The sequence below is a fragment of the Tripterygium wilfordii genome, chromosome 6 (genome assembly GCF_013401445.1).
Source record: "Tripterygium wilfordii isolate XIE 37 chromosome 6, ASM1340144v1, whole genome shotgun sequence".
Lineage (NCBI taxonomy): Eukaryota > Viridiplantae > Streptophyta > Magnoliopsida > Celastrales > Celastraceae > Tripterygium > Tripterygium wilfordii.
Genome location: NC_052237.1, coordinates 1,103,060 through 1,130,995, shown reverse-complemented (window position 1 = coordinate 1,130,995; position 27,936 = coordinate 1,103,060). Strand labels below are relative to the sequence as shown.

The following is a 27,936-nucleotide window of genomic DNA, read 5'->3' as shown; positions in this document are numbered from 1 at the left end:
GCAAATATCTAAGTCAACACCACAAGGGCAAAATGGGGAATGTCATGAATATATATTGTTGTGATTTCTTTTTCATTATTTTGACTCTTCCGCGTTAAAAAACAAACTAACCAAGGGAGTGTGCTTTGAGGAGTTAAACGAAAACCGGGGAACCGTGTGGAACGGTCTTGATGAAAGACGATTTCAATAAAGTGGGACCGTAAAAGGAGGTCTTTTGGACGGGTAATCTCCAGTAAACTCGCGGTAAATACAGCTGTGTGTGAATAAGAGACAAATATATTTAGTCTTCCTATTAAACCATGTCAACACGTGTACCCATTTCATAGGAGCTTGGTATCAATTCATGGATGGTGGAGACTGGAGAAAGATTTGAAATTTAAATTATAAACAGTTATGATAGGTATCCCATTAACTGGTATCTCAGTTATCCTTGTTGAATTATACGTATGAAATTTCATGTGCGTTATGTGGAATATGTGGAGTCCACGAATTCGTTTGAATCTTTCACGTCCAATTAAGAAGCTGTAATAATTGGAATATCCTGCTAGAATCTTCATCATTTCCGAATTATAACGCATGTACATGCTCGCATTGTCGGCGTTGCTACAGAAACATGCAGCTGCTTCCGGGATTCAGCTTATAATGTGGTGGCTTCTACTTTCAATTCAAAAGCCTTTACCAATTAAGTTAATTAACAACAATTCATGGATTCAAAGAGATGATGAAACAGCCCCATATAATATTGTTAACTAGGGCTTGAGTTTGATTAACTCAAACTGTTATTGTAATTGTAATTGTAATTGTGCACAATTCAAAGGTCAAGAGTTAATTAACTTCTTTGCTGTTTTTGGTAGCACAAGCAAAGGAAATATATAGGTGATAATGTACTTAAATATTGGTTTCCTCTTCCAGTTATGTGGTAGTGAGTGTGGGATATATAGCAATGAATTACTTACTCGCCTTTCTCTCTCTATATATATTACTAAATTTTCACATCGTAGCATATATATGGACTCCGATCTATAAAGTTAAAGTTTCCAATTATTGAATATTTTCTATAATTTGCATATCAATATTATCAAGGAATTTAAGGTAGTTTTGTGTTGTTTCAATATCAAAGTAAAGTTCATCTAGAAACTAACACTAAATGGTATATAATGTGCATATCAATGTTTTCAAGGAATTTAAGGTAGTTTTGGGTTGTTTCAATATTAAAGTAAAGTTCATCTAGAAACTAACAGTAAATGGTATGCAATTTGCATATATATCAATATTGTCTAGGAATTTAAGGCATATAAGTTTTGTCTTGTTTCGATATTAAAGTAAAGTTCATCAAGACAATAACACGAAATGGTATGTAATTTGAATTTTAATATTGCGAATGAATTTAAGGCATATAAGTTTTGTGTTTGTTTCAATATCAAGGTGAAGTTCATATAGAAACCAACACTAAATGGTATGTGCATTATGCGACAACCATGACTCACCAGGGCTAATTTTATGAGGCAAATGATGTCATGCATACTTAACGAGACTTGTAATAAAATAATGTTCCCATCAAGGACTTGATACGAAATCAACATATATCTTAACTAATCTTAACATACATATATATATAATACTAATAATAATAAATTATGGATCATGTAAAATAAAATAATGCGAGACTAAAGCAGACCGATCTACGTTTATTTGGTTTTAATTGTGGGATGATGATAAACTAGGTCAGGTAAGTTGGCCAATCCAGTTTGCGTATTTTGAATATCGAGATCCTAAGACAACTTAAACAAATTGTTTGATCCAATATCAAATTGCATATTCAATTCGTCACTCATGTTATAATTTGGAGAAGGAGGTGAGAAGTAGAAGAAGGAGATGAGAGAAATGTTTTGGTCTAAATCACATGAGGTATTGTATACATTTTTCGCTCAAGGTCCGTGTGGCTTTGTTGTTCTAAAAGGCGCCTCAAGTGTTATTATGTTGGGTCAAGGCTAAGTTATGTGGGAGTTTTAACACTTCCTCTTACTTGTGGGCTAGGTTATCCGAGATCTAACAAGTGAACTATACATGTTAGAGTCCTTGTGATACCATTCACCTAATGAGTAGAGGACGTCCGAAAGTTCTAACAATGACTCAAATGAGTACAGGTCTTTAGGATCGAGACTACATTCCGATACCATGTTATAATTAGAAAAGGATGTGAGAAGTAAAAGAAAAACATGAGTTGGTCCCAAACTACTTAAGGCATTGTCCACATTTTCGTCCAAGACCCATGTGATTTTGTCATTCTAAAATATATTTCAAATATTATATTGAGTAATGTTTATAAATCGCGTAGAACTTGGTCTATACCAAGCAATATCATAGTTTTAACAACTCATTCGGACAACTTGGTGAACTGCCGACCTAACTTCATTTCCAATATTAAGATTGTAACAAAACTTACCCAGACAAAGCACATTTTTTTGACCCAAAATTTCGATGGTTACATGTGTTTGCCCATTTAAAACGAGTAGTTAATGGGGATCTCGAGTGACGGAACACCTATGCCACAACATAAATCTACTGAACACACCATCAATATTCAATAGTTGACTTGTGGTCCCTGCCGCGGCCTCCTCTCCGGTTGTCTCCTATGAACTTGTATTGTCACGATCAATATGCACGTGTCGAATAAATATTCGCTTGCCTAAGTTTGTCATACAGTCAACAAATATGACAACCCATGAAAAGAGACGGCCGTTATGAAGGATCTTCTTCGTATTTTTAACCTAATTATTTTCATTTCCAATAAATTACATAATCAGAAGAAAATTTAGTGATGATTACGTCAATATCGATCCAATAAAAGAAAACATAATTGGCTAAACAGTCCTTCAATAGTTTAGTTTTCCCCAGACCAATCAAATCAGATTCGTGCAACCTAATCCTCAGCATTCGGCAACCTTAACTGGAAGATTATGGAAAGAAATGGAGTATTATTCTATGGAAAATGTTAATTATTTAAAGTACTTGGATTTACGATAATTAATTAATTAACTATGTAGTTAAGCTAGTCAAACTCTCTTTTTAATTTTTAAGCAAATTCACATTTCACAAGAACATGGTGTATGCATCCAATTATCTCTTCTATTAACATTGAATCCCTCGATAACATCGCATTAATTAGTACTTACAAAAAGGCATGCAATGTTGGATTAATTTTTATCTCTCAACTATAATAAATGGTCACTTGATTACTCATTTTCCCATTTCTAAGAGATCATGGGTTCAAGTGGATGAAACGAGATAATTTATTGAAATAAAACGAGGGGGAGGGTAGGAATGACCATGGAGATACCCATAGCGGTCAATACCTTTCATGCAAAAAAATGCATCCATAATAATATAATCATTTAATTTAGCAAAATAAAGTGATCAGAAAAATGAATTCAAAGAAATGTTTAAGGTTACATAATAAAAATATTTCTAGAAGGTTTTAATTTTTATTCGAAAAAGGAAGGTTACAGCCAGTAAGGTTGACAGCCAGTGTTTGCTTAAATACAAGTATACAACAAATATTACTATATCAACTAGGGTTACCAAGACTGAATCAGCTTCCATCTTTGAATTTACGTGTGCATCAGTGCATGCACCATTGTCCTAAAAAATGTATGAGCTTTTGAAAGAGATCATGCACGCACACACGTATTACAAACAAAGTACAAATTCACTCGATCGACGTGTAACCACTCAACAACTTTGTACCATGTATTTTCCAGCATGGCAAATGCAAGTGATGTTGGGAAAGGATAATCGTAATCCTCATTTGAAATGCGTCCACGGCAAGAAAGATCACAAAAAAATCACATTTTTTAACCATGAATCAGTGAGTAAACACATGTTGATGTTGTTCCGATACCTAAACAGACTTAATACTCTAAAAAGAGTTGTTATATTTGAAAATTTTAGTCCGAACATATTGAAGATATTGTCTATTATGGGTCACGAGTCCGCACGTTTTTATTCATGGGCGAAATCCAAAAAACTTGTTCACAATATGTGAGGAACTGAATTTTATTTATATATCACTTGATTGAATTATGTGAGAACAGTGAGATTAATATGAAATTTTATTCTTCGCATACACGTACACACACATATAATTACAATAAGTACAAAGTCTCGCGCGATGTACGACCACTCAACAACTTTGTACCATATAATTCCGAGACATGGCAAATGCAAGTGATGTTGGGAAAGGATAAGCTTAATCCACATTTGAAATGCATCCATGGCAGGCATGATTACAAAAAAAAGAGAGAAAAAGATGACACTTTTTTTTTACCATGAATCAGTTTCTCTTCGTAAACACATGTTGATGTTGACACACAAACCTTAACCAGCCTATGACACGAGATGTACCTTTCTGCCTATCTTTTCATGTCACCAATTATGCCGAACATGCTTACGTAGCCCCAAGTTTCTAAACATAATTAGCCTGACCACCAGTACGGACAAAATATAGTGGTCACCTTCATGCATGTTTAAAGTTTTCTCACAAAAAGTGTACAGTGAAAAATGCTTTTTTCTTAGTTAAAGGATATTTGTTGATGGTGATGAATCTTATCCGAAATTTCAATTTACATTGCGCTACGACTACTGAATATTTTTCTCAAATTGCATCGGTTGTCAGATTTTTCATAGTAGTGATGGGCAAGTTGTTGGAATATATTTTATATATATGTCACTGTTTTTATAAAAATAATTCTATAAATAAAAATACAGAAACGAAAGAAAGAAATTGAATCGCAGAACATAAAAACTATTGATCTAATTTTAAATACTATCTCCTTAATTAAGACTAGATTCGTAACATGCGTTAGGTATGATGCTTGAACTGTAGAATTCATAACAATATTTCCAAGTCATGCTTCAAAAGTTCTAAAATAATTAATCATTGAAGGGAGGGGAGCAAGAATGTGAGCGACTGTACTGGGTCCGTATCATTGACTAATGAATCCAAAAAGAGCTAGAGTTGGCTTTTCGTGTCTCCTTCATATTGAGGAGCCACCATAATTATGTTCCTCTTGTTCAGTTGGTCTGTATTAATTATTCTCCTACTCTTATCTCATGAATGGACTCGCTAGACAAAATTGTCACAACAGCCCTCCTCTTGATTCATCGATCAGCTTCAAGCTTATAAATATACATACATATATAACTGTATATATAGATAATGGTAAGACCTTGTTGACAAAAACCATTATCAAAGACTTTTATCTTATATCCCAATAAGATTTCAAGAAAATTACGTTGACTCAAGATTCACGTACATTTGTAAAGGCAAGCCAGGTAATATTGGCAGGCAAGCCTATCAATAATGATGCCAAAATTCTATAAGGAAATGATTTGGGTTTAATTGAGAGGACTATACATGAATGACACAATATTCAGTATATGTAACTGGAATCATTCGACCATTCAACACCAAGAAATTAAGTAAACCAATGAGTGATCGAATTCGTGACCATGTTCAGTAATTGAGGTTTTTTTAATTAGTCGAGGAGTTTCACATAGAAGAACAATGCTAGAGACCCCCAAAAGTCCCTCAAATCTATGTGACATTAAAATAATCATTGATTAAAAAGAGACATGTAGGACCCACTTCAAATCAAACACTCCATATTAAATAAGGGTCTTTTGAAGGTGTTAAACATTATCCTTTATTCTATTCTTTTCATTTCCCATTTTGTTCTTATTCTTTTCTTACGTCTAGGCAGCCACAGGCCCGATAGCCTTCCAATTTTGGATTGGTTGGATACTTGGACAAACAAACCTGATCAGCCCTGTAAAGCCCAATATTTTCCCTATATTACCTATTGGGCTTGGCCCACCAAATTTCAGTGTTATGGGCTAGAGCCCAATCAGGAACATTATGGGCTTGAGATTACATAATTAACTGATCCAGGCAAATTTGGAGACTGATCAGATGAGAAAACATCAAAACAAGATGGTCTTTTAAAATTTGTTGCTGAAATGAAGAAACGCAGACTTGTATGCATCAAAAGTCTTTGAGGACCCAAATAAATATCTGAAAATAGTTGATGAAGTTACATTGTACTAATTCATTGTTAATTCAACTGCCAATGAAGACTCAATGTATCTGTTTAATTCTGTGCATCCGAATTTCAATGACAATCAATAGGGCAAAAAAAGAAAAGATGAACGAAAGTCAAATACCAAGACCATCTTTGCATTTTCCCCAAAACAATGAACTATTATTACTTTACAAGAATTAAACGGTGTCGTTCTTCTGCCTCTCAGAAATCAAGCAACATCCTTGAGCTCCTCTTCAAGAGCCTCTTCAAGGCAGAGCCAAGAATCCTCCATCAACTGAGGACTCAATCTGAACATCAACACACAGAACTCCATCTGATTCAAGGCCCCATCGCCGTCAAGATCGCCCTCTCTCACCATACTCGCAAGCTCATCATCTTTCAAATCCTCCAAACCCAGAAAAGCAGAGTTCCTCTTCAAGCTCTCCACAGTAATCACTCCCTTCTCTTTATCCACCAACAACTGAAACCCATTACACAGCTCCCTAATCAACCCTTCTGCGCCCAGTTTATCAGCCATTACAGGCAACAAGTCTTCGAAATCAACCGCCTTTCCACCGACCCCTGCCATTCTTGATGAAAAAAAAGGTTTCTGGTCCTTGGAGTGTTTGTGCAGGTACGTATCGGATCGTATGTATAGATTGTATATATAGGGGAGGAAGGTGTGAAGTGATTCTTCTTAGACGGAAGGAGGGGTTTATGGTCTCTCTATAGATGACAGCAAAGAAACAGTGAGTTAATTGCTGTCGGTTCTGATTCTGCAGGCTACGGCAATTGCTTAACAGTTTCGATGAAGTTCTCCTCGGGGTGTTTTCGTCAATATTTGCCATCTGCCTCTCTAGTTCTGACCAATAAAGACTGGCCGGCTATTTGTCATCTTCAAGGCTATAACCGTCATTCGACTCTTGATTTACACGAAGACTTTTTTTTAGTCACATCATCACATCATCGCTTTGTTGCATCTATTTGACTTTTCCGATACGTCGGAAACTACGCCGACCTCAGAGTGCCAGCTCAGCTCGCGTGGAATCGTCTTCCAAAAAGGCGTAAACTACTTCAAATTAGTTTTTTTTTTATGAATCTTATCTGCACCCCATTTTTTGCTAAGTACACCCCATTCACCCTTTGAAAATACACTAGATTGGGGTGTACTTAGCAAAAAATGAGGTGCAAATAAGAGTCATCTTTTTTTTCCCGTCATTCCGATTTCCATATCCCAAGCTAACAAAATAACGATAGAAATGAAACAAATTATATGATGGGCTGATAAAGTCTAAACTAGTTCGTTTTGGGAAATTAAAAGGAAATAATCAAAGAAAAAATGAGAATGGAACGAACCCAACAGAATAATACGTGTCTGCGACGCGTCAACTACACTCTACCACCCGTGTACACACGACTTACGCCAATCTTCGCCAGCTCAGATTCTATGAAGCAATCATAAAAAAATACTTTCCTTTTGTATCGAAGTCAAATTCTCAAAGCCCGAATCACACTTGACGGCAAAAGCAACCGTCCAGTGAAAAGATTTCTTTCTTATTCTAATTGTTCACTAATCTGAACTCCTATCTTTCATGGAATTGTGTTTGCTCTTCTTATCAGCTAGCAATTAATTTCCGCGCAAATGAACTGAGTACCTTTGGGCTTGGGACATCCTGATACGACATGGTCTATTGTTACAGAACGTGCAAGCAATGACCACAGACCACAATTAGCTAAGGATTCCTTGAGTGTACATTGGAATCACCTTGCATAGTCCATGGTTGTCATGGACCCATGGCCTACCCACAACTCAAGAAGCCCATGGTAGTCAGACCACCTTATGTTGTTAATCCCCGTTTGTGCTCTGCCCAATTGAGCATGCATGGCGGAAATAATAGAACAAAGACTATCTGACTGTTTGACACAGCACAAGTGGAAGCGCATCTCCCATAGGGAGCTTCTTTTGCAGCTTTTTGTTTTTTAATTATATAAAAATGTGGGTCCCACACTTTTATATAAAATATTATTATTTAATGATTTAAATATAATTATATTTTAATAAAAAGTATAAATTAATTATATTTATGCATTTATAATTATTATAACAGTAAATTTAATATTGAAATAAAATAATTAAAATTTAAAAATACAAATAAAATATTTATACTTTAAGACTTTTAATTTTATAGGTGTTTAATTTTAATACATAATGATAAATTTAAAAAATACAATAAATGTAACAAAATTTATTTGATTAATTAAATATAAATTAAAAAATACAATAAATGTAAATTTAATTAATTTGATTAATTAAAAATACTTAAAATTAATTTTAAACATAAATTATATTTGATTAATTAAATTAATACTTAAAATTAATTTTAATAAGAATTATATTTATTAGATTAATTTCAACTGTTTTTCCGCTAACGTCAGTTTTTAGTTCATCAAACACCTCACAGCATATTTCACAGCTTTAAGCTCAACATATTTTTCACAGCATTTCCGCTAGCATTGAAAATCAATTTTTCACTCTACCAAACAGAGTCTATTAATAAACAATCTCAGAATCAATCGGAGCAAACAAAGAACAAAACAAATAGAAAACAGAGGAAAATACTTGAGCAGGTAGGATGGAAGTGTAATAGAACAAAACTTGGAAACTATTGATAAACAATTTCAGAATCAATCGGAGTAAACTTAGGATAAAACAAACAAAAAACAGAGGATAATACTTGAGCAAGCAAGCCGGAAGTGTATCTTACTCGGAATTTTGCTGCGGTGCGTCGCGAGATCTACCTCTTGCCTTCAAAGCCTTTGAACTGAAAGAAGCGTAAAATAAGAAAAACAAACAGAAAATGTGAGATGAAAAGAAAATGTAAATAAAAACAGCATTCTGTTTTTGAAAATTAAAATGTTGGTAAAATTCATTTGGCTGTCAATTTTTAGAAATTATTTTGTAAAATTATGGTTTTCAAAAACCAGAAAATGAAAACTAGTGAAAGATGTTTTCAGCATTTTTTAGTACTGTTTAGAAAACACACGCGAAACGGTTTTCATTAAAACATGGCAAAAATGTAAATAAAAACAGAACACCACCCTCTCTCGTGCCCCCTCTCTCGTTTGGTTGCCTATCCAGATGGGCACATCGAAGAGATCATCGCCGGCTTCAAGCTTGTTGTTCTGGATCGAGCCACGTCGGAGAGATCTTGGCGGCGATCACGATTCATAGCAGTAGCATCTTGTATGCAGGTTTACCATCCCTCCTGACGAGATCCGAGTCCTTGTGGAAGGGATGATCTAATCAGTATCAATATTATCGCTGACAACAAAGCAGAGACCATGGGAGGTGGTGGTGGTGGTTGAAGAAAATGGGAGGCGGCGGCAGTTGTGGTTAAAGCAGAGGAAGACAAAGACAGGTGGAAAGTTCGGGTTTTTTTATTTTTTTATTTTTCTGAAATGTCACCTGACAAATGGTTTTTTTGTTTTCTGTTTTTAAAAATAATTTTTAAATAACACAAACCAAACCAATTTTTAACACTTCTTAATTTCAGAAATTTGTTTCCAAAATCTTAACTCAAAATGGTTTTTAAGAATTAAAAAACAAAAGCATTTCCAAACACACCCATAGTTTATCTAACCCTGAGTGAGTGAGACCTCCTCTTCTGTGCTGCTGCAAAATACTTCTTCACTAAATTTTTTTGGCTCTTCTCATGGTTTCATGGTGTTTGCAGTAGGGAGAGTGTAGTGTTTGCAGGGGTGAGAGTTGTTGTAAAACGAGTTCCCTCACAAACGATGATAGATTATAGAGTAATATAAAGAAGCAATCAAAAAGAGTAAGACAGAAGAAGAGCACAAGATTTACGAGGTTCGACAATGAGCCTATGTCCTTGGGGTTTTGCGACTACTTTTCAATATAGGAAATTCCTTAGTACATTCGGCTAGGGTTTTGAACCCTCATTTACCAGCTACCTAAGTATCCGAAAATAAAATTTTGCCCCCATACAAAAATAACCAACCCGTATCAGTAATACCGCTCCATACCGCAGGGCTCCGCCCCATATTGATAGTAGCAAACAACTAGTGACCACGATAGGAAGTTGTGCTTGACTAGTACGCTACGCTCCCCTCCCCTCTCGCATAATTTCCCCTTTCCTTAGAGCCTTTAGGTAAAATAAAATTTCTAATGTGAGCCATTATTTAACAAGAGTATAAGTGGGGTGGGGTATATATATAAGAGAGAGACGTGGGTTTGTTCAATTCACGGGTTAGTTTTGGAGGCACGCGATCCCTAGGAAGCTAGGATGAATTAGACATGCAGACGACGTTGAGATCATCTTTTGCATAACCGTCTTGGTGGAGTGGTCAGTGGTGGAGCGTGGTGTGTGCGAATAGCGTGAGTAAATGGGGATGGAGGCTGAAATCATTGTAGCTGGAATTGTCTAGAATTTTTTAAATTCTAATGTAATAAATTTTCTCAAGTGAACAAGAGTCTACGAATAGCACAATGTATGCTATTCGTACTCGGTCGATCCCACGAAAACAAGTTAATTTAATTATTGTACCTAACTTAATGAATGAATTGAGTGTGAACAAGAGAATGGGAGAATGATTGATGTAAGTAACACAAAGAAACAAAATTCAGAATTTTGTCATCGAGATAAGAGAACCCTAGGGTAATGATTTCACATAGCAATCATATCACAGGCATTCAATTAACAAACACACAATTATGGTTCTAATTCAAGGGTTGATTCTTTCTTAAATATGTGGTTCTTTCGTTCGTGGTGCCAACAAATATTATTACCAATGGATTGATCTTGTTCGGTTCGTAGTCATTAACCCAAGACTAATAACTCATTACGATCTAAAGAATTATAACAACCAATCAATCCCATAGACCTTGTTTGTGGCAGTTGACAATTGATTTCTTTAATTCCGGTTCCACTAAGACACGTGAATTCAATTCGTTCTTTAGTCCTAGCTGGATGAGCCTAATTGAGTATTCAATTGGTGATCAGACAATCAAACAAATAATAGACTATAAGCATGGTAAGTAAAGACAAGAATCATTGAACCAAAATCATGCATTCATCAAATCAAATAGCTTGAAATATTCATGCTAGGCTACATCACACCCTAACAATAAGAAAAACTAGAGTGAATAACAAAAACAAAAATAAAAGTCAGAGATAATACGACTCTCCAACTCTCCTTCTATTGTGCTAGAGGACTTCCTTTTATAGTGACAAAAGCTTCAATCAATTGATCTCCTTGTCAAACTCGGTTTCCTTCAATTAATTTGATTCGATTTCCTTTGCTTGCTGTGCAAATCTCATTATTTCTTTTGCTCTTTTAATTGCCAACGGCTTCATGCGTATATTTTATTCACTTGAATCTTTGCTTTCAAAGTCAACTAAGCTCCCCTTAGTTTATGTATGACCCGTGCATATCTTCATTTGGTGTTCTTCACTTCTTCATTTGGTGATCTTCACTGATTTATTTCCCTGCATTTGTTTGATCACATAAGACATCTTTTTTTTGTTTCCTTTCAATATTGTATTCTCTCATGGTCAAGCTTCCCTAACACGATCGGGCCATTCTCCGGCCTTTATGAGCTTTCTTGAACTCATGGCCTGGTGGCTTTTTAAGTATTCATGTCTTGATACAAAATAAGATTTTTATCACTCATTTATTCATAATTTCCTGAAAATCAAAATAAAGGAAATATTTGGAATATCCATAACTAATTCAATTAAAAGAGACAAAAGTGAGTGTAAAGGTAAAATATAGTATGATCAAATTTCAGCCCTCCATTTTATCTAATTGATAACAGAGTGACACGTATAAGAATGTTCCATCTCTTCCATTCCATCCCATCTCCATCTCCCGATCTTCCATTTCTCCTTTGAATCTTCCAACCAAAAACACCCAAATTCAACTCATTGGAAGAGGGGCCTACCCCAAAGCAAGGACAAGGGCTCCAAAGAACCAAGAAGCCTATCTACCCCTATGAAGTAGAGCCTATAGCGCTTTTACCCGCAGAACTCAAACCTATCCGAGGGTTAGGATCAAGGGTTCGTTCGATGAGCGGTAAGGCTAGAGAAAAGTGCTTGTGCTTCCTCCGCGAATCTTTCTCCTGTAGTCCTTGACTGTGGGGCTAGGTTCGGGTCACAGATCCATGGTCGCAGTATCTTTTGCTGGCTGGTGCAGCGGCTCTCGGATGACATCGACTGTTCGACAATGGATCCGGGGACGAAGTCTCCGTGTGAGCAAGATCTGATTATCTGTTATGGATTTTGACTTGGGTGGGGTGATGCCGAGTTTTCAACCATTAGATATGAAATGGAGGGCTGGTATTTTAAAAATTCTAAAGTAATTTCAGTTATAGGATCTCTCCTACTGGTTGTCCAATTAGCGGTTGGAATCTGTTTGCTGTGACTTTTTGAAGTTGTGTTGCTAATTGCCTCAAAATTTTAACAAGTCATTGATATGTTTTCATGGTTTCAGTATTGAAATTTCTTGTGCGTTATCTTTCACTGGTCAGACCGTGCATTGTGCAATTCACATATTTCCCTTGTTCTTCATGTATCACTTTAATGCAAAATGCATCACAGTTCTTTCTTTTGTCTTTGGGTCTCATATCCTGTGTTTGATATGGAAATAATCAATTCTCAGTCTCTGACTGTGATTTTAACTCCAATTTCAGTGGTCTTTGATTCTTGTAAACACGTGGAGTGTGGTTTGCTATTGGTTATACTTAGATTTTTACCTTTTCTGTCTTCTTTTTTCGTTGGTTTGATTTATATCCAAGTAACTTGAATTATTTTTTCAAGCAATGTATCAAAGTATGACTTCGTCATTAACCAAGTAGCTTGACATCATCAAATATATCAAAGTAAAACTTCGTCATTAACTGCAATTTCTGGAAATTCAAGCATTCGATCCAAATATACCCACTTCACCACTAACTTGCACATAATCCAATTCATTCACGACAAATTCGACCCGACAAGAATTAAGAGCAAAGTCATGTATTTTTGTATTTGATTATAATGATCCAATTCAAAATTCAGCACACTTTGCCCTAAAATGAAGAACCCATAAACAATAATTATATGATTCCTTTGTAGAGTGGCTTTGGTGAACCAAGGGGCAAGTGAGCCTACAGGGCGTAGATTGTGGAGTACCCTCCTTTGGAAATCTGATCCTTAGCGCATTTCAGATGAGAAACAAATGATTCCAACTTCCGAATGCCCAGAAGCCAATTTCTTAGTCACATTACCCGCATATATCACCAGATCACACCTTCAAGAATTTAGAGAAATTCAGTAACTTTAAGCCATAACCAAACACTACAGACAAAACCCATATAAAATGTAAAACTACACATCTGTATAAGCTACCACATCTTTTAAGAATTTAATCGATTAATCGAACAGTTTGTCTGCATCAACAGAGTGCCCACTTGGTTCTAGTAGGAGTGAGTTGTAAGGGGCATGATCAAGGGGAGTTGCACCCACTTGGTTCTAGTACTCTTGGTTCTAGTAGGAGTGCGTTGTAAGGGGCATGATCAAGGGGAGTTGCACCCACTTGGTTCTAGTAGGAGTGAGTTGTAAGGGGGCATGATCAAGGGGAGTTGCACCCATTGGAAGACATCAGAGACTGAGATCGAGCGAGTTCTACCGCTTCATACAAATACAATATACGACACACCACCAGATCAAGTCTATGAAAATAGAGGTGTCAATAGGCCCCACGCAGGAGGCACAAATCAAGCCCACGCATGGGCAAACTAAGCCCACACACCTCCTTATAAATATTCGAAAGAGGTGAGACTTGAACCCATGACCTCAGTCAAGGACATGCAAAGTCATTGTCACTCAACCAATGGCTCATTTGCAGAATTGTGTGTAAACTTAATACTTTCTAATTTAATATATATATATATATATATATATATATGAATTTTGTATTTTTAATTTAACGGTTAATATGTCATTCTATAATATTTATGTAAAATAAAAAAAATTTAAAAGTGATGTAAAATTAATATTTTAATGGTGTGTAGATAAAATTTCTCAACATCGGAATGTGTTTAGCAAGTACTGGGGCCAATAAGTTTGGGCAACAGCCCATATCTTTTCTTTGGGCACTATCAGAGGCCCAATTTGGCAAGTATTTGATCCAATAGGTTTGGTCAATAGCCCGTATATGTTCGTTGGGCTAGAGCTAAGACCCAATTTCATAAGTCTTGGGCCCAATAAGCCCGTATCTTTTTGTCAGTCTCTTCGGTTTTATTTTTCAGGAACTAATTAAAAAATCGATGGAAATGGTGTTCGCTAGCATTTGATCTGACATATGTTTTATTTGAGTTTAAGTGGTCGTTCTGGCTAAGGCCATGGCTTCCTCAGCGAATGGATTTTTGTTGAAGGGACATCTGGGGAGATGATGAAAAGAAGATTTTATTTATTTATTTTTAATATCACAGGAGGAAATAATTTGATTTAATGTGTGTTTTTTTTAAACTTTTTAAGTTACGTGTACTGGAGTTTGGATGCCTCATCAGCAAATCTGTCAGGTCAACACCGAAATGTTGGCTCGAGACATAAATAAGTCACAAAATGACAGTATAAAGATATATATGATAAAATTTTATAGTTTAACGATATAAACTTCCGAGAAAAACTGATAGGTTAAGAACACATTTAAACCTTCTGCGCTAAACCGATACAAGGGACGGGTAAACGATATAAGGTACAGAAAGACTCGCTCATTTTAGCTCAAGTGATCATCAATAAAATCAGTGATATAAAGAGAATCAAATAGGTTGCCATCTACATAGATACCAGATATTCTTCTATAAAAGAAACAAAACAAAGAAAAAACACATAAAAACTTGACAAATATGCAAGATCAATGAGAGTTTCAGATGCTATCTCCCATCATATAAAGTGACGGTCAATTCATTGTTTGAGAATGTCTCTTGTTTACTAGATGAAGAAGCTTTATTAGAGGGGCATCTCCGTGCAATAAAGGCTGGTTGTTTAGGGGTCGGAAGAGTTGCAGTTTCACTGCCAAGCATGAAAACTACATTCGACATTGTGGGACGATCACTTGGGTCTTCTTGTACGCATAGTAGCCCAACATTTACACACTTGTAGAGTTCATTCAGATTGCAGGATACATGCAGTGTCTTGTCCAACAAATCCAATGCCTTGTCTTCCTTCCACAAATGCCATGACTGAAACAGGTGGTTCAATGGGAACATTATGAATGTTAAGTCAGGGACTAAGAAATTTGTAAAAGGAAATGAAAAGGTATTAATTCACTTACATAGCCTAGAAGGCTCAGAGATTGTGCAGGCTCATAAAATCCTGTGTTCCTCTTTCCAGTGATAATTTCAAGCACAACAACTCCAAAGCTAAAGACGTCGGACTTGAATGAAAAGAGCCCATCTAATGCATACTCTGGAGACATATAACCACTGCATAGTACCACAGATTGCCAATGAAGACAGATTAACTTAATCAGATTAGAAAATTCTGCTATAAAAATGAGAAAAGAGAATTTGATGCCTCGGTATCTGTAAAACTTACTACGTTCCAACGACTCTATTTGTATTTACAGCTGTTTCTTTGCTGCCTCCAAATATTCGTGCCAAGCCAAAGTCTGAAATTTTGGGGTTCATATCTTCATCTAATAAAATGTTGCTTGTTTTCAAGTCTCTATGAATGATCCGCAGTCTTGAATCTTGGTGAAGGTATAGGAGTCCTCGAGCTATTCCCAATATAATGTTGTAGCGCATTTCCCAGTCTAGCGATGTGCATAGCTTGCGATCTTGCAACATATTCATTTTCCACTCGGGAGCACGAGTTTTAGTGACTGTTACAATTGATATATAGCAGACTACGCATTGATAGAAAGATGGTGTTAAGAACTAACCAAATATGAAGGAGTCTAAACTTTTATTGGGCATGAATTCATATAGCAGCATCTTTTCTTCTCCTTCAACACAATAGCCCAAAAGCCTCACAAGGTTGCGATGCTGAAGTTTGGCGATCAGCAGAACCTCATTTTTGAATTCCTCTAAGCCTTGACCAGAGGCACTTGAGAGCCTCTTCACAGCAATTTGTTCTCCTCCTCGAAACTTAGCCTGATAAAGTAGTTCCATATTCATCATTGTTGCTAATCAGGAGCTCTGATTGAGATAAGTTCTGAGGATATAAGGTTAAGGGTTATTTACCTCGTAAACGGTCCCAAACCCACCTTGTCCTAGCCTGTTTGCAAGTGCAAAATTATTTGTAGCGGCTAGTATGCTTTCTAAAGTGAAAAATGGCACATCTATGCCTTTGGTATCATCTTCACTAAACCGGTTTGAATCAATCATATCTTTAACACATCTCTCGCTGCCATACAAGTTTAGTCCTGAATATCTTCGAATTGTTCTCCTGCTTCCTGAATTCAAAACATGAATTTTTGTGACATGCTACACTCTACATAGAGTTACACATAGAATTTTGAACATTCATCGTTACCTTGTTCCTCTGCCAAACTTATTCTTTTCCAACAGATATAAGTAGTCATGCTCATGAGAATAATCAAAGAAATGACACTCATAAAAGATACTGCAATGATGAGAGATAAGGGCATCTTTCCTCTTAGAGGCCTATCAACATGCTGATTACTGCTACTTTCTGTAATAAAATAGACAGACAATCTAAAATCAGAAGTGTAAGTACGTAAAGTGCACAAGTGATGGGAATTAAGTACAGAGTAAAAGCACTTTTGAAAGTTGAAAATGTGTAGTAGGGAAAACGATTACTTCTTCTTTGCTTGGTTATATCATTCTTACCTTCTGAACAATTCAAACTCAAGCCATCCCATTTAAAGTGTGTGTTGCAGATGCACCTCCTCCCGTATTTTGTTGCCCTGCAAATTGAATTTGGCCAGTCTTTGCAATCTAAAGGTGAGGTGCAAGTTGGTTCTGGTGGTGGCTTCCAACTAATTTCTACTTCGTCACTACTTGTAAGGGATACATCAGAATCACTAAAGTTTCTCGACCCATAATTGCACCAACTGATCACATGAAATGGCGATGACAGGTTGAGCTGCAAATTTGATTTCCCAGCCTCACAAGCATCTGCATTTTCAGCCTGGACGACAAATTTTCTTGTTTCTGGATTGATACTTTTGACTCGGTAGATACCACTGGGTGTCTCAAAGTTAACCTGGGCCGTTGAGATATTGCAGTAGAAATTAAAGTACATGGGGTCACCACATTCCAGTCCTGTGCTTAGAGGATATGGTATCAGATTTGCTCCACACATCTTGCAATTTCTCTCTGTTGACTCTGCATAATCATGAAGTCTAAAGTCACAAACTAACATCATCTACAATATATGTCGTCTGGGAAATTTCAAGTCCTCAAAAGGAGACAGTCTAAAGTTTGCTTTAGCTTAGAGACCATGGCATGGAATTCCTTCAACATAAACACGGTTACAACAAATAATGAAAGAGCTTCATTACTTATATAATGTTCATTGTACAAACACAAATTCTCTTCCAAGTAGTATTGCCTACGATGGTCAAGTAGTCAAGAATTAGCAAAATTTCTGAAAAAGGAGTAGATTTGTACCTATATCAGAAACTGCAACGCGTACATTGATGTTCCGGCCACTGTCATACTCCTCCTCAAGATTGTTTAGATCCTCTGACCAGATCCAGCAGGTGGAACCACCAGAACTACTTTTGTTAGTTTGAGTTTCTTCATATGAAAAGGCCTGGCATTGGCAGTTGCTGAGGCACTCTAGTTTGCATTCCATTTCATTCTTAGTAACAAACTTAGAATCAGGGTCTCCTACTTTCATCCTCTTTAAGCTCAAGAAAGTAGTTTCCCTCATAGAATTCTTGCCGCACAATGATGATCTTCTCGTGCATCCGCCTGAAAAATCTCCGGTACTCCAATAATCTGGAAAACTAGGATTGAATCCTGGCAAACACTTGCACACCAAGTTATTTTTACTATTACAGAGACCAAAATTTCCACAAGCATTATACAAACTGCAACCATCTCTAGGCTCTGCCCAAATCAAAGACCAAATCTTATCAGTATCAAACTTGAGGCACTGAATCTGACCCGAGAAGCTCAAAACAATCCTTGTATCAGTGTATAATGAAGATTCAAGATATGGGACGGAGTTATTTTGGATAAAACTCATACTGAAGTTTGACAGTAAGTAAGATATGGCAGAAGGCATCTCATCAGAAGTACCCACTTTACCCGAAACATCGCTTGTCCAGTATCTGATTGATCTTTTCCAGATAATATATTTGTTGTCTCCTTGATTCAGCTGAAAACTGAAGTTCCCAGGTGCAGGATCATCGTGACTTTTCCACGAAGCAAGGGCAATATCTTCATCCATCTTCATTCCTGGAAGAAAAGTATCAGTTGGATTATCAAAACTCTGCCAGAAAATTCTTTCTTGGTCATTCAGAACCAGGTTTCCAGAGTCCATGAGCTTAGCTGTCCTGTAGATTTGTGGAGTTCCTTCAAGATTAGTACTCCAGTAAGACTTCCCACTTCCATCAGTAACCTTAAGATTTCCATCATTTGAGACAGATAAAGCACCAGTGTAATCCAAAATTGGGTTGTCTCGGTTGGCCACCCATACCACTGTTCGCAGACTCGACTTGTAATACCATATCCCCACATATCTTCTAATGGAGCTTCCATTAGGAGTAAAGAATCCCAGCTCGAATCTTTCTCCGGGAGAAACAAGAGTTTCACCTCCATTATCGCTTAATAAAGTGTTTGTTGTTATAGTATCCCTTGCTGCACAACGTATAAGAGAGGAGCAGAACAAAAATGCAAACAAAAAGAAAACCTTAGATTGCATGGGTTTAGCAGAACACCCACTGATGAATATTCTTCTGATCTTTCTGTTACTTACCGTCATGGAAAAACTGAGGTAGATGGAGTTTTCTTGTCGCTAGGAGACATAGAGTGGCAGCTAATTATCCATATTCAACTGGTTCCACTAATAAAACACACATGACCTTTCTTCCATTGGTTTTTGGATTCTTCTTTGTTTCCCATTCTCTGAATTGCCCCCACGAGTTTACTAAGTCAGCAGTTAACAGTTTGCATTGCATTATTTGTTATGACTTATGAGACCACTGATGAATAGCTAAAGATAGTGAAGATAATTTTATCTACTATGAATGTTTTATCTACAATGATATTATGCAGAACTTACTCTAATGCATAGTGTTAAAGGAATGGCAAAACAATAATAATCTACTGATTCAGGGGTAATGCAGAAGATGAGGTTGAATTATAAAGAAAAAGAAAGCAGAGCAGCTGGTCAAGGTCTAGAGATTTTGTCCATTTTCATCTTTTCATGGCCCCCTTCCTCCCTTTATGTGTTCCCCATTTTATGGTAAAAAATGTTTTAATACACGATTACGCGCTTCTCCATATATAAAACACCATCTGGCCTCTTTAACCTTCCAGATACTATATTTGATGATAATGACATATTCAGACCATATCCAATGCAGGAGTAGTACAGTCTAACAAAGTCTTAAGCCAAAACTTACATTATATATTCAAAGCAAACCCAAAAATAAGCATAACTGTCCCCAGGAGAACTAAAACCTGAATCTATGAGTCACTCGCAAGCCTACAAAAGACAAAATATGACCCAAACGCTAGAGGTTCGGTTTTTCAAAACCCAGCTGAATTTTAACGTAAAAAGACAGCATCTAGAAGCAATGAGCTGTGTGCAGTAGAAGAAATTAAGCATATAAGTTGTGGGAGTGAATTGATCCAGAACAGGAATACAGTCATATACACAATAATGATATATGCATTACAGTAAAGCACTTTGGTTGGTGGCCTTCCTTTTTCTTTCATTGCTGATTGTGCAAGTAAAAACGAGTCTATTGGGATCTTGGGATGACTAACTTAAGAATAAATAAATGTTTCAATAGTCAAATTTCTGGGGTGTATCCCACGGAGGGCCTGCAGTTTTTCTTTGCGCTTATAATGATTTCTCTGCTAATCAATTACACAAGCCTCACGAGTTTGACTTATGCTTGCCAAATCTTGTCTTTTTTAAGTCAACAACGCTCTTGATACTTGTTCCTAAAATTTGTTTTCCCTCTATGAGAATAAAATCAGTACAGACCAGCATGTAACCAATGGCAGAGTTGCATAGACACAACCTAGAAGTCGCGGGTTCAATTATTGAAAACAATCTCTCCATCTATTATATGGGAATAAGATTTTTGTACATCCTGCATATCCCAATCCCGCTCATTGCAGCAACCTCGTACACGAGAGAGTTGTTTATTTTGAGAATAATCAGTAAGTTGAAATCTTGAAGACTAAAATAGCACAAACACAAAAATGTTGACACAAAAGGAACTTGAATTATCCAAAGAGGATTATAATATGTACATCAAAGGATGGCATAATAAGATATATGCCAGCCCAGCCAACCTAGTTCAAACTTTACAGAGGCATTTGACCCAGCAAAACACCCATGGACCATTACAGCACAACAGTTTGCCAAAAACTGATTGGCCACCGCTCAGCAAATGATAACCTTGACTCCTTGAGCAGAACTTATCCGCCAAAAGTAGTTAACCCAAGCAGAGCAACAAATCTAATTCAAAGCACAAGTCCAATAGTATATACCATGAACTGCTAGTTCCTTCCAATATTATATAAGTCCAATCCTATCTACCCTCTACCAAAGTATTTGTCGATTCATTGTTTGTTTCTGGTTTACTAGAAGAAGAACCTGTTGTGGAGCCTCTCCTTGTAATAAAGGCAGGTTGCTTAGGAGTTGGAAGGGTCCCGGCTTCGCTGCTAAGCATGGTAATGACATTTGACATGGTAGGACGATCAGCTGGGTCTTCTTGTACGCACAAGAGTCCAACATTTATGCACTTCAAAAATTCATTTGTTTTGCAACTTTCCTGGAGTGGCTTGTCCATAAAACCCAATGCTTGGTCTTCTCTATATAAACTCCACGCCTGGAAGAAAAAGAATTGCAGGAAGCAAATCAATATGAAGCAGAAATGAGCTTAAGAATATATCGGTAGGAAAGGTTGGGGCAGACTCACATAACCAAGAAGGGTTGGAGCTTGTTCAAAATCATAGCGTTTGGTGTTCCTTCTCCCACTGATTATCTCTAGTATCACAACACCAAAGCTAAAAACGTCGGACTTGACTGAAAAACATCCATCTAGTGCATACTCCGGGGACATATAACCACTGCATTACAACATGTGGGCGACAGTTATGAAAGGTTGGCAATCGTGATACATGTAGATAATCAGTTAAGATAAATACTACATTCCTATTACTTAAAATGTAACTTACTATGTTCCAACTACTCTGCTTGTGTTCCCTTCAGTTTGTCTGCCTTCAAAAATCCTCGCCAGGCCAAAGTCAGAGATCTTCGGATTCATTTCCTCATCAAGTAGAATGTTGCTTGTCTTTAAATCTCTGTGAATGATCCTAAGTCTAGAATCCTGGTGAAGGTATACAAGCCCACGTGCAATTCCCAAAATGATGCTGAAGCGCAAATTCCAATCTAGAGTCATGTTGCAGTTGTTGCCTTGCATGGTTTTAATTTTCCACTAATTAGCATTACTTAGAGATTATGAGATTACATTATCATGTTATCAATCAAGATAAGAGTATATTATACAGCAACAATGAGAAATAGGTTTAGATGCTAACCAAATAGGAAGTAGTCTAAGCTTTTGTTTGGCATATATTCATATACCAAAAGTTTTTCATCTCCTCCAATGCTGTAACCCAAAAGTCTCACAAGATTCCGGTGTTGAAGTCTAGCAATCAACACCACCTCATTTTTAAATTCAACCAAGCCTTGCCCAGAGACACTTGAGAGCCTCTTTACAGCAATTTCTTGACCTCCTGGAAAACTCCCCTGTAACAAGAGTTCCTCGTACAGATAACTCCATTTTCAGCTCGACATAGTGAGAGAAAGCAGTCAATGAAGGTAAATACAAATGTTACCTTGTAAACAGGCCCAAATCCACCTTGTCCAAGCTTGTTTGCATCTGAGAAGTTATCTGTAGCAATTAGTATGCTCTCCAAGTTAAGAAAAGGTACATCTATGCCCTTCTTATCTTCCTCTTCAAACTGGAACGAGTTTATCCAGTCTTTCACTGTTCTCTCAGTGTCATACAAGTGAAGTGCCACATTTTGTGGAGCATTATCCCTGTTTTCTGGACTCAAAAAAGTGGATGTTTCTTAGTTGCATTCTAATTCAGAGGAAAATATTCAGAATAAGCTAATACCAACAGCTTGTTGGCAAATGCAATTAGTCGTCACAGATTTACCTTGTCCACTGACCTTCTTTCTTCTCTGGAAAAAGATATATGCAAATATGCATGACAAGAGAATGAAAGTTGCAAGAGTTACGCCAACAATCAGAGAAATACGTGTTTTTCTTCTTGAAGACCCTCCAGATTGATTATGATAATCTGTTTCTACTGCAACGTATGAGTGGAACAGGCTTACCTAAATATTAACTTGAACACAGGAATATAAGAACTACTTTAACTTTTAGAATCTAACAACAAAAAAAGTTGAATACTAATCAACTGCAATCTTCACGGTTTTTTACAATAATGGGCCGTCATGCCACAAATATTTTGCGTGTGAATATCATTGCCCGTGGAAGATGAGCTGATTCATTCTCAAACTTTCAAAATGAATTGTACTTATTCTACATAACAGATGATCCTCACCTTGAGTACAATTCAAAACTAAGGGATCCCATTGGTAGTCTGTTTCACAAAGGCACCTTCTTTGTCCCTCTACTTTCAGACTGCAAGTAGTATGTGGCCAATCATGGCAGTCAATGATAGAATTACAGGTTGGCTCTGCCGGGGGATTCCAAGTAATTTCTAGCTCTTTTGTACCGTGAGATGAATTATCAGCATTGGACCTGCCAGTTAGGTTAAAGGGAAATGACAGATTGAGGTCCAGAATTCCACTTATTGAATATGCATCGTTGGCTTGGATAAAAAATGTCCGTGTGTCCAGGTTGATTCTAGTGACATTGTAGGTGCCGTTAGGTGCCTTGAAGCTAAGCTGGCCTGTCGAGTCATTGCAGAAGAAACTGAAGTACGAGGGGTCTCCACAATTTGGTTGACTGCTTAGGGGATATGGAATTATATTTACACCACAAGGATCACAGTTCCTTGTAGTCAATTCTGCAACAGTAGAAAATTTTAGTATTTCACAAGAGATGACTGTAGTAATTTACAAAACATACCTAAATCAGGAATTGTTACGCGGACAGAGAGATTATGACCGTCTTTTGGTGATGACTCCTGAAGATTGTAAACACTGGCTGTCCAGAACCAACATGTGGAACTGGTACTTGTGGTTGCTCTTTGGCTTTTTGCTTCATTATATGAATAAGCTTGGCACACACAGTAGTCGAGGCACTGTGTTCTGCAATCTGTTTCACTCATAGCCGGGTAAGTTGAGTCTGGATCCTTTACTTTCATTGTTGTCAAATTCAAGAAGGTATCTTTCTTCCCACAAATTACGGATGTTGACTTTCTGATGCACCCGCCAGAAAAGTCCCCAGTATTCCACCTCTCAGGGAAACTAGGTTCAAATCCAGGCAAACATTTGCAGGCGATTGCGTTGTTGCTGTTGCAGCTAGCAAAGTTTCCGCAAGAGTTAAACACACTGCAGCGGTCTCTTGGTTCCCACCATATTAAAGTCCCACTTTTCTTGTTCACATCCCAGCTCCAAAACTGTATATCCCCAGTAATCGCCATCACCAAGCTCCCACTACTGTCATGATCCATGGATGATGAAATTGTCAAGTTATTATAAGCTTTGTACCTTTTAGGATCAATACTATTGCTGAAATTAGATAACAAGTAAGCCACTGAGTAAGGTATTTTCTCATCAGAGCTGAAGACTTTACCAGACTCTGAACTTATCCAGTAACAAATGAATCTCTTTTTTATGACAAACTGGTTATCCTTATCTTCATCCATCTTAAAGGTGAAGTTCCCTGGAGCTGGGTCATCTTGACTTCTCCATGAAGTCAATGTCAGGTTCTTATTCATCTTCATGCCTGAGAGAAACGTATCAGTTGGGTGTTCAAAGCTCTGCCATAGTCTCACTGCCTGATTATCATCACTTAAAACCAAGTTTCCAGAATCCTTGAGCTCAGCAAGTCGGAGTGTAAAGGATGAACTTCCAAGATCTGTAGACCAATGAAGATTCCTAGTTGAATCTAAAACCTTGAGGTTGCCATCATCAATAGCAAAGCGACCATCAGATTCCAAAAGAGGGTTGTCTCTGTTTGCCACCCAAACAACCACTCGTGGATTGGACTTGTAATACCATATCCCAACATATCTTCTTCCATTTAGAGTGAAAAACCCCAGTTCAAATCTTTCTCCATCCGAAACAAGAGTTTCTCCTCGCTGATCATCAATAAGTTGACTGTCTATTGTTATGGTATCTCTAGCAAAGCACAAAAGAGACAAGGAAGAAAAAAATGTGTACCAAAAGAATGCGGCAGAAAGCATGCGATTCACAGACTGTCTAAACCTGATTCTTTTCTTCAATTCTCTACAGGTTATCATCGTAATGCATCAGAGGACACAAGAAGTTGAAGATATATACTCTGTGAAAGAGTCTTACTCACAGCCCAACCTCTAGGGTCACAAATTTTGCTGCTGAACTATGAATTTCTGCTGCCCGGCATTGTGGTCCAGCAACTCCTGATTAGCAATTTTCACTCATAGTCCTTTTTTATGTGAATGTTGTTCAATAAAAGAGAAAAAAAGAGTTTCAGAAGAGTTTATCAATTCCCACAAAATATGTGGACAGACTTTTTTTAGGAAACCTGTGCCCTACGTTGCACCCCTAGAGCAATACCACTGGGCCACATGTAGCTAAATTACTTAATTATTTGGACCATATTCCAACAGCAATTGCAGATAAATGGGCAACTTATTGCCACTAATACACTGCGACTAATCCCAAAAACTTTTTTAACAGCAACTTTACTGCAGAAGATGAAATTGTAGCCATTTGAAAGACAGACCATCTTCAACTGTACTTCATCCACATGACTTCAGTTTGCCTAGATTGTAATAATACAACCATGGCTGGCTTGGAATTCCAAGTTTTCCATAAATGGAAGTTTGAATGTGATCCAACAATCATTTAAGATGGTTCTGTCTGCTAGCTACTAAAAGAGGGTGTGCGACACACAGGTTAACAGCTAGTAACAAAAAAAAAATGGTTAGGCTGGAAGATGTAAAGATCATATCGCTCGCATACATAGTAATGCAGCCTTTCCATAAAAAAGATTCATAGGGTCAATGCCAAGGTGAATACCATCTCCAGTTAAATAGCTGTATCAAAAAATGCCAAAAGATGAATGAAAAGGTATGGCCCCATGTCTTAGAGACTTGTGGCTGCCAATGATCAACTTGAATCCCACAGGCAATGCACGATGCTACTGCTGAAAGCTCTTGAATTCATTTCACACCAAGGATTTATTCATCAAATGAGTAAAACCAGACCTAGTTACTACCATAGAATGAGCACATCCAGCCACACGACACCAAAGGACATGACATATATGGATGTCCAAAACTAAAAATCTCCACTGTAAGTCACAATGCCATTATGCATGTCCAAAGGACCAAAACTAAAAATCAACCGAGAATTCTCTCTTCTAAATTAGGCCCCAAAATAAAGCCAAGAGATGCGACAGCTAAAATATGACTCCTCTGTCTTCTTCTCGTTTCCTTAATTTCTTTCTTTTTCTTTCTTTCTAGTTCTAAAGTGATGTCCACATAAATGACTCCACCAGAGTCAAGCCCAGCCAACTAAAGATCAAGTTAATCAACCCATACCACACAACCAGGACCGCAATATTCTAAGTGAAATACTGCAGATAAAACAATAAACACACTCTTCAAAGATGCAAAAGAAAAAAAATTTGAATGACTATGCTCGCTACTCACATTGTAAGTTTGGCGACGCTTCTTTTCCTTATGTGGTATAAAGAACAGATGACCAACGCACAAATCACAGTCCCAGTTGCAGAAATCCCCACCAAAATGGAATGCAGTGGCTTCTCTTAAGTTCCGCACCGTTTGATTTCCTTCTGAGTTCCTGCTTCCAAGTTAATGTATAAAAAAAATCTATACTGATTACGTAGCGAACACATGGGATAGATAAAAATCTGCGGGCCTATGAAGTCTGGAAAGTAACAGTCCGATACTGGCAAAACACTGTCTCGAATAATTTTATTTATTGTCTCCATGGACGACGACGAGATTCTTCTTACAATTTTATCGTCGTCTGTTCAAGATTATGATCGGAGCCTAGAGATGATTTTCTTGGGGAGAACGGGAGAAGCACCGGTTGTCTTTCTGGCCTTTGTACAGGTGAGAGCCCACTAAAAATATGTGCTGGGCCCATTTTACCAGGCCCATTACTACCCGAAGTGTGATTGTTATTGGCTTTCATGACCTCTGGCCCATTAGCTTAAGGGTCTCAAGTTCCGAATCTCCCTCCTAAACAAGACTTCAACAACTAAGGTTCTACACTTCTACTCTTGTTCAGTTGTTTGTACGTGTGGAGGGCCCATTTGTGAAATATCTGTAGAAGCCTAGATCTTGAGTTTGATTTCTTTGCCAATGTCCACTAAAATGTTGGGCTTCGGCCCACCATTAAAAAAGCAATTTGCACCCGGTTCAACTGTGTATCCCACTAAATTCATTATTCATGTTTCTAGAATCCAGAGCCTGCCACCGATCTTGTTGTTTTGTTCCAAATGTCAAGAAATCTCGAATGCCAACGAAACCATAGATTTCATTCGTCTTTGTCTGTGGAGACTGGAGATACGAAGACTTCATTGCCTCTGTTCTTTGAGTACTTGTGAGAGCCCACTAAATATCTATCTATCCAGTGCCTATTTGGCCATTTTCTATCAGGCCCAGTACGCCCGGCCTAAAAGATAGTATAGAGCTCACTAAATATCTATCCAGTGCCCATTTAATATGAGGCCCACTACGGCCCGCCTAAAAGATACATGAAGTGGGCTAGTATTTTTTTCCCAGTGCCTTGGAAGCGTAACCCATTAAATTATTGGGTAACTTTAGTTACACCTCGAATTTTTTTAAAGACATCCACTCAACTGATTTTTACAAGGGATGATCAACTTAAATTGAGGTGTTAAAAAAAATCAAGATGTGACTAAAACTACCCTAAAATATTTGGTTTCACGATTTCGGGCCCACTAGCTTAAGAATCTCAATTCCCAAATCATTGACTTTATTGGTTTGGAAAAATGAATGCGTGCCTTCTTTGTGTTCTCTGTATTTTATAAGTGCCTCTTTCCTTTGTTTTTGGTGCAAATAAAAGTGATATGTGGGGAATAATTCAAGATGTGTCCGTGGCACAAGTTTGTTGGGAACATTGGAAGGTTTATCGAACCACATTTAATGTTCTAAAATTTTCTTTCATGGGAGGTCACCAAATCAGATAATTGATTTGGTAATCCCGACAAATTCATTGGAATGAGCTGACGGAAGCTCAAGTCATTTACAATATAAAGAGGGACACTAAAAATAAAGTTTAAGGCAGTCGAATCACATAAGAGTTTTGGCGATTTTTGTTCACTTCATAATCCACGCGAGGTTTGTCCTTTTATGAATCATGAATGCAATGCAACCTGTATGAACAACACCGTCACTTTTAACATCATGAATGCAACATGTTATTACAGCAAATAAAACTCCTTTAATTGAATGAGTT

At 37.2% G+C, this 27,936-nt stretch overlaps 2 protein-coding genes across 3 annotated transcripts; both read right to left on the bottom strand.

Annotated features, from left to right (window-relative positions):
* Positions 1 to 6,052: 6,052 nt before the first annotated feature.
* LOC119999686 (calcium-binding protein KRP1-like) lies at positions 6,053 to 6,838 on the bottom strand. Its single transcript, XM_038847392.1, has one exon. The coding sequence runs from the start codon at positions 6,667 to 6,669 to the stop codon at positions 6,310 to 6,312; it is 360 nt and encodes a 119-aa protein (XP_038703320.1). The 5' UTR covers positions 6,670 to 6,838; the 3' UTR covers positions 6,053 to 6,309.
* Positions 6,839 to 14,787: 7,949 nt separating this feature from the next.
* LOC120000332 (G-type lectin S-receptor-like serine/threonine-protein kinase At4g03230) lies at positions 14,788 to 24,889 on the bottom strand. 2 transcript variants are annotated; one of them, XM_038848365.1, is made up of 16 exons: positions 23,405 to 24,758; positions 22,875 to 23,342; positions 22,464 to 22,616; positions 22,138 to 22,349; positions 21,838 to 22,048; positions 21,475 to 21,712; positions 21,216 to 21,366; positions 20,834 to 21,125; positions 17,719 to 18,915; positions 16,936 to 17,433; positions 16,619 to 16,777; positions 16,327 to 16,538; positions 16,026 to 16,236; positions 15,680 to 15,920; positions 15,417 to 15,567; positions 14,788 to 15,324 (listed from the first exon to the last, which is right to left on the bottom strand). In XM_038848365.1, the coding sequence occupies exons 1-16, from the start codon at positions 24,741 to 24,743 to the stop codon at positions 15,016 to 15,018; spliced, it is 6,042 nt and encodes a 2,013-aa protein (XP_038704293.1). In that variant the 5' UTR covers positions 24,744 to 24,758; the 3' UTR covers positions 14,788 to 15,015. The 2 variants fall into 2 exon arrangements, with proteins under 2 accessions (XP_038704293.1, XP_038704292.1); XM_038848364.1 differs by lacking the exons at positions 14,788 to 15,324; positions 15,417 to 15,567; positions 15,680 to 15,920; ... (4 more) ...; positions 17,719 to 18,915; positions 22,464 to 22,616 and having other exon boundaries at positions 20,468 to 21,125; positions 23,405 to 24,889.
* Between the last annotated feature and the right edge of the window lie 3,047 nt (positions 24,890 to 27,936).

Bases quoted from the DNA above. Each gene is read 5' to 3' on its own strand.
- LOC120000332 (XM_038848365.1), bottom strand. From the start codon at position 24,743: ATGATAACCTGTAGAGAATTGAAGAAAAGAATCAGGTTTAGACAGTCT. The intron at 22,617-22,874 runs GTGAGGATCATC...CATACGTTGCAG, and splicing joins AGTTTTGAATTGTACTCAAG to TAGAAACAGATTATCATAAT. The intron at 21,367-21,474 runs GTAAGTTACATT...GTTGTAATGCAG, and splicing joins AGCAGAGTAGTTGGAACATA to TGGTTATATGTCCCCGGAGT.
- LOC119999686 (XM_038847392.1), bottom strand. From the start codon at position 6,669: ATGGCAGGGGTCGGTGGAAAGGCGGTTGATTTCGAAGACTTGTTGCCT.